Raw genomic sequence first — 12792 nt, forward strand, 5'->3', positions numbered from 1 at the left:
CTGACGTTACTATCATAGTTCCATAATCCTGCGTTTTCTGAAACCATAGATCCAACATTCGCAAATTAGCACTGCAGACTTGTGTGTTTGGAACTACAGCTCTTGAGCTGAGGTTAGAAGCATAATTTCATGTGGACTTACATAGATCATGCTCTTGTACAAAATATGCAAGCAACACATTCTAAATTTTAAATTCCATGTAAATATATATTTACATTTCATTAGCCTGTCAACAAACAGTACTGTTTTTTGAAGTGTGCATATATGGATAAGTGTGTAAGGAAACTCCAGAGTATTACATAGTCATTAATGACATTCCTATATTGTTGAATCAACATGGTTCAAATGATGAAGGTGTGACCATGTTATTATGGTTTTGGGAAACAGTCGTGATTAGGTAGTTAATTTCTTCAGTGATACATGGTACTTACACTGGTTAAACAAACAAATTATGCACTCGTACAAGAAACGCACACCTGACCAGTAATTAAAGCTCTGGCCAAATATCAATCAAAATTTCCACACACAGTAATCTGTGTTTTTTTTTTTTTTAGGGCCGGATTGATGCCATTTCTGAGCTTTTAATGAACCTAGTCCTAGTCTCCATAAATAGAACTGACCAACTGCCACATTTTCCAGTCTGGTACATTTCCAATCACTTCACAATCACCCTGCACCCTATTTTGAAGTGTTTGATGCAGGACATTTCATGTTGATCAAATACATAGAACAAGACATACTTTCCCATCTGAATGACCTCTCTTTCTTCACACGTTAGAGATTATCCAGCTTGTGCGCCTCTGTGAAGTTAGACTCTGATTCTCGGCCCCCGCAGCCAGGATGAAAGAGGAAGCTTAAACAGTGAGGAGCGCTGTGTGTTCAGACTCAGCAGCCACCGTCGGTCTCCCTGCATATCATAAGCAGCACTAAGAACTTCTCTCTCTTGTTTGGCTTTGAGCTTTTTATCTAGGCACCTGGGCATTTGTTCCAACCAGCCAGGATTGAGCAGATGTTTTGTGTGTAACTTTGTCATATAGGCACTGACCACTGTGAAACAAAGACAAAGAGAGTAGCCACATTTACACACACAAACAACCAATATGCACAAAGTTTCAGTTTTATGAAAGCAAGGAAGAGCAACCACTGAGCAATGCATTTTTGTCCCCCAGGGGTTCATTTGCAAACTCAAAGTATACTCTGAGACTTTGGGAAGATAGTGCTGTCAGAAGTTTGGGCTGATGGAAAATGTCGTTATGGTGCATGTTTTATTCATGTTTCTGCCAAGACACAGGAGTCATTTTAGAATTCCATTTTTAATGACTATTGATGGATTGCACTCAACATGTTGCAAGAAGAAGCTTTAGGGGTAAGAAAGCCGTCGTGCACACACATTAAATACCTGTGCATGTTTACATTTTTAATATACAATTTATATATATACATATGTGTGTGTGCGTTCGTATGGGAGAGATAGCAGGAGAAAGAGAGTATGTGTTTCTTGTACATAATAAAAGATAATTTTGTGGCAAAAACATGGAAATAATTTGTTGTTTTTATCTTGTTGTTTGCTATATTTACTTTCTTGGTCAGTGTCATTGAGGGTTTTGGTTCTTTTGCTGCTGTAGGCTGTAAGGACATTTGAAATACCTGAAATCATTTGGTGAAGTGATACGGATGCGGTCAAAATCTGCCGGGAACTACTTTGGCTGTCTATTTCCCTGAAAATGACTGCACATCTTAGAATCTTTCTCAGCCAGTTAAAGCAGTAATATTGTGAAATATTATTAAAATTTTAATATCTGTTTTCTCTTTTTTTCACATTTCAGATGCAATATATTCCAATGATGGCAAAACTTAATTTTCTCCAGTCTTCAAGGACAGATGATCCTTCAGAAATCATTTTATTATGCTGATTTTGTGATCATGAAACATTTCTTGGTATTATCATTGAAACTGTGATACTTTTTTTTCAGGATTCTTTGAACAGCATTTATCTGAAATATCTTGAAATTATATTAAAGTATTCACTGTCATTTTTCAATGTTATGCATCCCTGCTAAATAGAAGTTAAATAGAACTTTTTAAATAGAACTTAAAAAAGAAAGAATGGTAGAATATATATATATATATATATATATATATATATATATATATATATATATATATACATATATATATATATATATATATATATATATATATATATATATATATATTTATATATAAAATGAAATTTGGCTTTCTTTTCTTTCTTTTTTTTGCTTATTATATACTTTGCAATTCAAAATTTAGATTAGAAAAATGCAAATCAGAAGGAATTTTGCTCACAATTTTGGACCCATTGTATGTGCACACACTACATGGGCTGCTGAAGAGGTAGCTGCCAAGATGTGGCCTATGTAATATTTACAGGTTAGTTTAACATGCAATAAACAGATGCACAATTTTACTCCAATGATGAAAATAAGGAGCCGGAGATAGAAAGAGAGTGAGTGAGAGAGTGAAAGAGAGAAAGAGGGGCATGTGAGAATGTGAGAGGTGTTGATATTGGATTCCATTACAGCTGTCAATTTCACACACACATACATACATAAACACAGAGCATCTTGGGCTCTGCATACTTGCAGGGGAGAAAGTGTGAGGTGTCTTGCATCCTGGAGACCGGCACAAATTTAATACCATGCTGGGCATTGCTACAGTCCCAGAGATCCCACAATAATGCAACTGCTATTCCCAGTCCAGGCTTCCAAAATAAATGCGTTTATCGCAGTTCAGCCTCACACAGTGATGGGGAAGTGCTGAAAACAGAGATGACAACAGCTGCTGTGACTAACAAACGCAGCGACAGGAAGGCAGCAAACACAAAAGCAGACAGAGAGAAGCTCAGGAAAACAACAGGTCAGCCAATCGGAGTGAGCAGAGCCGAAAAAGCAATATCCTTTGATTTACTTACACCTCTCTGCTATGAAACCAAGACAAAGAAACTAAGACAACCCGACAAGATAAACAGAGCTAAAGTGACTCAAAAAATGTATTTCTAAAAATTGCAAACATCTCGATCAATCTTGCTCACATATTATTGTAGCACAGTTAATGCTGAATACAAACAAATTACACATTGACCAATCGTTATAAGTAGCTGAAATAAGCAGGCCATATCAAAACATCTCAAGAGCCCCAAAATCACCTCAGACTTTAGAGGGTTAAATATGGGCAAAAAAAAAAAAAAAAAATTGGATAGATAGATAGATAGATAGATAGAAATATAGATGGATAGATAAAATATATTATAAATAAAACAACAGTAATGGATTGAAAGTAAAAAAAAAAAAAAAAAAAAAAAAAACAGTTTATTATATGTTAAACATTCATTGAGTTTATATATATGTTGCATCAATCTGGGGTTCACCCCTTTTCATGCATCCTTGAAATGTGCTGTTGTTTTATTGGATCCATCCATCACAAGACACATTCATGATGAAAATATCTAAGACTGACACTGACACTGCATCAGCTGAGAGCCCTTAAACTTCAAGCTTCATGAGACTGGTCTGATGGGAGCAGTGTTGGGAAGGTTACTTTGGAAATGTAATAGGTTACAGATTACAAGTTACCCTATTTAAAATGTAATAGTAGTGTAACTTTTTTAATTACTTTAATAAAGTAATGTAACTAATTACTTTTGAGTACATTTTGATTACTTTTATAAATTTCTAATGAATGTTAATTTGCAACTGTTAATCATCTTCAACCATTTTACACCATGCAGGTTTAACCTTAACAGTAGTGCTCAATACTGTCAGACTTTCACCATTCTTCATCACCTGAATTAAGATGATCAATTTTGAACACATCCACCACACAATCAGACTTTAGTACTGCCTTTTACTTAGAGATTGATCTGAAGTTCAAAGCAGATTTAAAATAAAAAGAAATAGTTTATAGATACTGTTTTTGAAACCAAATCTTTGAATAACTACAGGCATCTAACTGCTTCTAACAATGGTTTGGGGAAAAATAGTTAATAAAAAAATAAAAGCATATACATCAACTCAAATACGGTTATCTAATAAGCATGTGTCCTATTTTGTGTACTACTCCTGAAACATTGGTGTCTTTTTGAAACACTGCTGTCTCTTTGTATATGATATGATGATAGTTTCTCAAAATAAGTAAAAAATGCTCATGAAGTGACTGTTCTAGAGATTAATTTCCATGAGGGGCGGACTGGGAAAAAAAATAGGCTGGGAAATCTCACACTCATACACCCACAACCCATTCTGAAACATGGACAACCCTATTTTTTTTTTGGACCTGACATGAAAAAGATTTGAATCCTTAGGTTTGGGGACTTGCAACGTAATTAAGAGTTCTCTCCTGAACTGCACCTTCACTTCCATTATCCATCCATCTCTCTCATGACTTTAATACTGAAGATTTTTATTTGACTTTTACCGTTTTGTAAGTGCAATTTTGTTTTTTTGGCAAATGAATTACCACTTGTATTTATTTTTTACTACAAATTCCATAGTTAAACCACGGTTAGTGCCATACCATAGGCTATATTAATTTTCCTAAGGGTTGTGTTTTTGTATCCACTAGCTCCCCCTAAACCTATGATAAAATATGATGATTTGTCTGCTAACTTACTACTGTAACATTACAAAAGATAATAATGACGTCGTTTATACAGTATTTTGAGTGATTGCGAGCAATGTGCTGCTGCTGCTTGACTAAGTAAACAAAGACAAAACTACATTAGCATCTTTACAGATGAAACTGACCTGCACCTGAAACCCTGAACAGAAGTGTTGCTTCTCTGCTCCAGCTGTGCGCTTACACAGTTCACTCCGGTCTCTCTCTCTCGCATTGATTACTCGGAGTCTGATCCAAACCGTTCGGCGGAGGCGCGGAGAGCCATCGAGCCCAACCATTGCCAGTCACGACTAACCGATTCATGATTTATTAGAGATTTAATTATCGAATGGCGGATTCGGAAATAATCGCTTTAGTATATTCGGCCTGCAATTATACAATAACAATATTAAAGTAGAAGGCCAAATCGTCTGCCAGGCCACCGGGAATAGACCCGGTTCTCCCGATGTCCAGTCAGCGCCTGATTTCCACAGACACGCAGAACGTGCAGGATTCATATTCAGTCTTTTTGCGGCTTAATATTCACAGACATCAGTCCATATCGGGTTTTGATTAAAGTGTACTGACCTACTTTTGATTTATTCGTCCAAAATGGGGCATATTGCGTCCGCGTTATAGGCTGAATTCCATTTTTATGACTGGATTCTACGAATGTGTTTTCCGCGTCTCGGAGATTATGGGCCATATGTCTTAGTGCAATTTGGGAAAGAAATAAGCTTTATGTGGATGTGTGTAAATATTCAAATGTAATCCTCTTTGTAATCGTTACAATTTTCATAAGTAACTGTAATTTAATTACTCATTTTTTCTTAGTAACTGTAACTGATTACTGTTACATTTATTTTGTAATTAAATTACGTAACGCCGTTACATGTAACTAGTTACTCCCCAACACTGGATGGGAGTCAGAAAGACCTTAGCAAATCCTTTTCTGAGTTCATACTACAAGCTACATGTGACATCTAAATATATTAATCTCTGACCTCATGGTTGGAGAAAAAATTAAGCAGAATTAATCAAATACATTCATAGTCAATTAAAAGAAAACAACAGAATTTTGACAGTAATGTGAAGAAAGCAACACTAATGCAGTTCAAAATTTCACATCTATCAAGATTAAATGAATGTCTTCTTGTATACAAATCTGTTGTTTTGTTGCCTGAAATAATTACTGTTAATTAAAGAATACATCCAACCTAACCTAAACAACAAGATTGTTTATGAATATGAAGATTGCATCTTTTATCTGTGACTAAAGCGTGCCTGAGTCACGTGTAAGGAGATATCAGTTTCTTAAAGGAATCTTAAACAAAGCAGCTTACTTTTCTGCCATTCTCATCTGAAACATCACTAATCCCTTAATGAAATGACATAAGCTCTGAAAATACTCCCCTGCCCACACATTCTGTCTGTTTATCAAATGACCAGAGGGACTGACCGCAGATGTAATATCTGATAAGGAGCCTAAACAGGATCCCAGTTCAAAGTCAAAATTATAAGAACCGTTGACTACACACGGATAAGAGGCTAAACTTTCCCGCTCAGGCTTTTCTTTCTTTCATGGTTGTAGATGAAAGGAATAATTCACCCCCCAAAAATAAACATTTCTTCATTTTGTTCCAAATCCGCAAGACTTTATTTTCTTCTTTGAAGCACAAAAGGTGACTTTTTAAATGAATATTCTGGCCACTTTTCAAGTGAATGAGAAACTGGACTATCAAGCTCCAAAATAATTGAAAAACAACCATAAAGTATGGTTGTTAAATATGTGTACTATATTCCAAGGCTTTTCTTGAGCGAAGTAACGATTTCTGAGTCATGAACGATTCATGATTCCTGTGAGTCAGATTAATTGGTTGATCTCGATCACAAAATTGCTCTTGATTTGGACTCAGAAGTTAACAGCTCACTGGAGGGAAAAATTATCTGCGAATATTTACCTCAAATTTCAATCTGTCCATCACACAAATCTATAATATGATCTAGAATAATATTATATGGATTTTACATCCTTTTTGAAGCTTGAAAGCTCTGGTCTGCATTTATTGTACTGTAATCACACAGAAAAGTGCAACCAGTACAATATTTAATAGGGTGAGTAAATAAAACAGAAATACACTAGGGGGAAAACAGTGCATGGAAAAGCAGGGCAGAATAATACAAAAAACTTATTCTGTGTGAGCGCCTTTTAGAGTTGTTCCTGCCCTGAGTTATTATTAATGTACATTAAATATATGGTTAAATATCATGATTCCAATGAGGGATGAAGCGTGGACTCAATTGCAGGACGATGGGCTTTTATTAATAGTAAAAACAAAAGCAAACACAAACTACCCCCAGGGAGAAAAACAAGGCACAACACAGCAGGGCAAGGCAGGAACAATGCCACACAGGAAGCACACGTGTAAAAAGCACACATCTCACGCATGACAAATAACATTACACAACGAACCAGCACAGGACTGCAGACACAAGGAGAATAAATAGGGAAACAAGGGAGACACAGGTGGAGCAACCGAAACAATAATTAGGTAACAAGATAGGCGGGGACAGACTATAGACAGAAGAGCACATGGCATCAACAAACACAACAAGTCGTGTGCTCAAACAAAATACACCCGGCGCAATGCAATGCAAGGCGCAGCGCAAGTGTGTTTGCTAGTTTCAGTCCGGTGCTGCACGCATTTTCCCGTCCAGCGCCACGTCATTTAATAAGCAAATGCATTTGCACTCATTTTTGCAACTGTGCCAGAGACCAACTCAAACCTGGTCTAAAGTCTGGTGCAATTTTTTTTTCTTAGTTATTTAAAGAGCGTGTTAGTATAGGCGTACACACTGCTTATTAAACACAGGGACGAACAGCAGCACACAACCATGCCAAATATAAAAAATTAAAGGATTGCAATGCATAAGAATTTTTTTTACGCTAATTAAATATATATAAATAATAAATATAAATGCCTACATGTCATAATGGATAGTCATCGCATGTATCAGAATTAGGCCATCTATTTGCTCGCACACGAGCAGCTCCTTTTCATCTCGGAGACACGTTCTATCTTTGCGCTTGCCAAATTCCGCAGTGTAAATAGCAAATCTGTCATGGCACGAGCGCATGGTTGGTTTATTGCCCGTTACGCCCAAAAAACACCCATTACTCATTAAGAGAATAGGGACAACCCGTTTAGACCATGCGCCCGGCCATGCCAACTGTTTTTCCGTCGGTTAAATAGCAAAAGTGGATTTGGACACGTCCTGAGTGCACCTGCGCAGTGCGCTTTACACTTTGTGTTTAGATCGTTAAAATAGGGCCCAGGGACCTCTGGTGTCCATCTAAGGCACACCAGCTGAATACCGTGACAGTTAAATACAGTTTATAGCTGTAAATGCAGCGATGCACAAATAAACAAGCTATTCCCTCCAAAACAAAGTTATTGCAAAGACATAAGAAGCATTGAGCCATGTTTCATCCTCTGGGGTTTCACTGTAAAGGCCTGTCCACAAGGTTCCATCCACCGGAGACACAATAATCCGTCAGTGAGGTAAATGTCACCTCTTTGCTAATTAGAACCGCTGTATTTTTAGAAATGCAGCAAACGGACGACAAAGGCATTCAATGCCATCCACATGATATGCACGGCAGAGCAAATTTCTACTAGGAGAATTCTTCCCATGCTGTCATGCTGTCAAATTTTTTTGTGATTTGTCTTCTAATTGTTATTGTGAGTTCAATCGTTTTTCATAAACTTTCCTCACCTTTGATCTCCTTCTCATTCTTGAACCATCGGACATCAGCCGCAGGTTTGCTGCCAGAGGTCACACAGGTCAGTGTGATTTGATCTCCCTCCAACACAGGCTTGGTGAGTCCATTGATCTCTGGTTTCTTAGGCACACCTAAATATTGAGGACAAAAATTGAAAGGGGAAAAAAAAGAAAGAGAAAGATGGCTTACTTTAGTGAGTTCAAAATAAAGTATAATAATTAAAAATGAGTCTGGATTGGCCCACAATCCACAGCAATCCATTTTTAAACTGAGCTGTCAATCTGTTATAAGGCTCTTTCACAGTACTTGGTGTTGCATTCTCTCCAGTATTTAATTGATGGTTTATGTACACATGAATGCACAAATTAATACACCAAAAGATTCATATGACTTGACTCAAAGCAAATGTTTGTTTCCACATTCAGAAGCAATCAGCATTTCAACCTTATGAAATATTTCATGCACACAGGGAATTATGTGGTCCACAAATGCATTACTATGTCAGGAGCTTCCTCTCTGAGGTAGCAGACTTAGACAAAGAACAATCAATAGGAAACATTAATCAGGAAAATTAGATATTGGGTTTGCTTTGATTGAAGATGAGATCAGCCGTTTGGCATTCAGTTCACAGGCCTTATTGCTCCCCTGACTAAGAGGCCTTAATCACATTCCTAAGAAATAAATCAAAGCAAAAACAACCACAATGTACCATGCTTTAAAAAGCAACAGAGTAAATACATCAGACATTCTACTGCAGCTCGGCCTGTAACCTCCACTGGATGACGTGCTGTTTCTTAATATTGTATAATTAAGTATAATACTCAAAATCACTTAGGGTCAAATTCACTCACACTACTTTGGTGTGTTGTATTTCAATGTTGGTGCACATTTCCAATTAATTGCGGCAGCTGTAATACATCAAATGATGGAGAACTGTGTTATAATCAACCTTTAGTCTAGTCCAGCACACTTTCGATGGTTTAAGAGTCGATTCAGATTCAAAAAGGCTGTCCAGTCCCAGTAAGGTACACTGGCTGTGCTTCTCTTGCTGTATCTGCAATTTAGAGCTTGATCAACATGTTACTGGATCAAGATTCAGCAAAGGATGTTGATTCAGAAAAATGTTGTACTTATGACTTGGACTTGTGTTGTACATTATCCATTATATATGTGAAAACATGCATAATATCTATAACAACACATGTAAGAAAATTTTTAATGAACAAATAAGCATTGTGTACTGCATATTTGTCCTAGATAATAATTACAACATGGAAATTAATTGTAACCATTCATGTATTCACAATGAGCAAAATATTAATACAATGCAGGCTTGTTGACAGAGTGTACAACTGTAATGATTTTAATGGTGTATGCCAGCTAATTAAAACGAGACTAGCTAATTGGGCTCCTAATTAATGCAGAAATATGGCATTAAGCAATGTTTGTTGGCTGTCACAGCTGACATTAGCTCTGGTATGTTTAGGACTTGATAGAAAGTCTGTTTGAATTTTGATTGACAAAAGTGGTAAAAGTTGATAGAAAAAACTAATTAAACTTCTGTCTGTGTCATTTCTCAACACTGTTCTGTGATCATCTGCGTCTTTGTTGAAGACGACCGGGTGAATCCATTTAATTAAATCCTGATCCAGGCCAAAGTTAGATTTACAACGCCCCCACTGAGGTAAAATTCTAATTATCTATCTACTTTCTGGAAACAACCATTTTTGTCCTTTTCTTTAGACTTGTTAATGGTTCAGTGTATCTGCCTTCAAAATAAATACAATAAAATCAGTAATATTTATGAAATATTATCACAATTAAAATAACTATTTTCTACTTTCATATATTTTAAAGTAATTTATTCCTGTGATGGCAAAGCTGAATTTTCAGCATCATTACTCCAGTCTTCAGTGTCAAATTATAATTCAAAAATTATTCTACTATGATGATTTGATGTTCAAGAAGCATTTCATAATATAAGCAATGTTAAGATATGTCCATTTTTATTTGTGAATTAGTGATTGGTGAAATTATGTGTGGCCAAGTATGGTGACCCATACCTGAAATTTGTGCTCTGCATTTAACCCATCCATGAGCACACACACAGCAGTGAACACACACACACACACACACACACACACACACACACACACACACACACACGGAACAGGATTCAGGATTCTTTGATGATCAGAACATTTAAAATTACAGCATTTATTGGAAATATAAAAATGTTGTAACATTAAAAATATTAATATCTTTACTGTCATGTTTGATCAATTTGTATCCTTGCTGAATATAATTATATTCTTTAAAAGATATATATATATATATATATATATATATAAATTTTTTATGCTTTAAATAAACATCTCGCTTTATATTCTAAAGACATTGAACAAAAAGTTTTAGATACAAATGCAGGCATATAAGTGCAAAAATGGCCTTTAAAATCAAGGTATGATAGACTACAACAAATTCAGTAATTGTGAACAATACTGGCTTGTAAAATTTTGTCCAATAACAAGTCAAGGCTAAATAACTTGAAATGCTTCAGTCGACTGATTTAGGATGTAACCCCACATCATAACATCATGTGTTAAATGATGTCTTACCCAGGACGGTGAGGAAAGCCTTGGCTGTTTTGACAGGCATGGTGAACAGGGAGCAGGTGTACATCCCCTCGTCTGCCAGCGTGACCTCACTGATGCTGATCGTCAACTCCTGCGACGTGGCTCGGACCAGCTCAATCCGGTTATCTCTCAGCGCTGCCGGAACAAACAATCAAGAGAGCACTATTAATTATGACACCTTCATTAGCATGTGCCATACTCAAGAGCGGCAGATCCTCTGAGACTTTCTCAAACCACTTGAAGTTTTAATGCATGGATTGAATACTTACCAAAAGACATGAAAGCATTGAAACGTCAAGAATTTGCATTGTAACCTAAAAATTAATTTACAAAAGGGAACATGTCAGTCCATGATTATATTCTCATATTGTGCGGAGTATGAAGATCGATTCTTTGCTACAGGGAAAAATTATTTTATGATGACTTTCAGTCAGAGGACAAATGGAATATGGATCAATCAGGATTCAAAGCTAACATCATTTCAGTGATCATTTAGTGTACAGAATGAGCAATCATCGATCTGAAACATACATGCGTGAGCTCACCTACTCATTTACAAACTCTGTGTTGACATTTGCAGGTTCTTTACCCAGTCGAGTATGAATAAAAGTAAAGTTCAGACTTATTATGATTGTAACCTCTGTGCAAAAGAGGCCTAAAGATACAGTTTTAGTTATTACACCTTTTAGTGTCTATCATCATACAGTCCTAATGTAAAGGTCAAAGTGCTAATGCAAAGGTCAAATGCTAACGTCAAAGACTTGCAGTAATTCCCGAGGCATCTTTAACATGCTGTGTTTAATGATAATTACAATACTCTGAAAAAGTCTGGCAGATCACAAGATATCCGCCATGTGGCGGCACAGTTTAATCAGCGTAGACAAGGTCACTAGTTCTAACCTTCTGCTTTCCATTAAACTTACTCAGACATTTTGAGCCTCATTGACGCTCTGTAACAACCTGCCAGAATATTTGTGGATGAGCTTTATGGTTCTTTTTCCCCAGGAGGATAGAAAATAATACATTCTCATGGACATGAGTCATCAGGGTGACCTTTCAGAGCTCTCTTAATAAAAAAGTTGCTCAGTGCCTTAGCCGTTAGCCTTGTCATACAACCTGAAAACTTTAAATTGAATACAGCAGTGTTAGGGAATAAATCAGATAACCATTTATAGTAGATAGTAGGCTATATATATATATATATATATATATATATATATATATATATATATATACTTTATGTGGATGAAAAACAAACTGTGTTACAGAAAAGACTACATTATTTAAGAAATAAAATGAGTAGTATAACTGTTTGCATTTACGAAGATCAACAAATACAGTCATGCCCTTATAAAAGCTTTATGGAGATGAATTTCATTATGTGATCACAGCAGGATAAAGCTTTCAGCCACACCGGAACAGGAACTTTAAAGGAAGTGTAAAGTGGAACCATGCTGGCACACTCTGGGTATCCAAACAAACATCCCACAAACCCACTTACACACCTCACTGAGGCCTCTCGTGGCTGTAATAAAACCATGTGTTTTCAGATACGTCTCCCCAGAGGTCTGAGAGCAGCTCCCTCTGGACAGCAGCGTCTCTGAGGTAATTGAACATAATGAGGTTCATTACAGGAAGAGAGGCAGGCCAACGCTGGAATGAAAAAAAAGAACTTGTGGTACAGGCTGTTGTTAAATGCTTCCTGTCCTCTTTGCCAAAGGAAGTGCATTTCAAATA

At 36.4% G+C, this 12792-nt stretch overlaps 1 protein-coding gene across 3 annotated transcripts in view; it reads right to left on the minus strand.

The window, feature by feature from the left end:
• cadm2a (cell adhesion molecule 2a) overlaps positions 1 to 12792 on the minus strand; it is a 470143-nt gene that overhangs the window by 19274 nt on the left and 438077 nt on the right. For all 3 annotated transcript variants that reach the window (XM_059544344.1, XM_059544343.1, XM_059544345.1), the window contains 2 exons: positions 11038 to 11190; positions 8413 to 8550 (listed from right to left, as the gene is read on the minus strand). In XM_059544344.1, the coding sequence (XP_059400327.1) occupies positions 8413 to 8550; positions 11038 to 11190 (291 nt within the window). The remainder of the gene's footprint in view (positions 1 to 8412; positions 8551 to 11037; positions 11191 to 12792) is intronic.

The sequence above is a fragment of the Carassius carassius genome, chromosome 49 (assembly GCF_963082965.1).
Source record: "Carassius carassius chromosome 49, fCarCar2.1, whole genome shotgun sequence".
In the NCBI taxonomy this organism is placed as follows: Eukaryota; Metazoa; Chordata; class Actinopteri; order Cypriniformes; family Cyprinidae; genus Carassius; species Carassius carassius.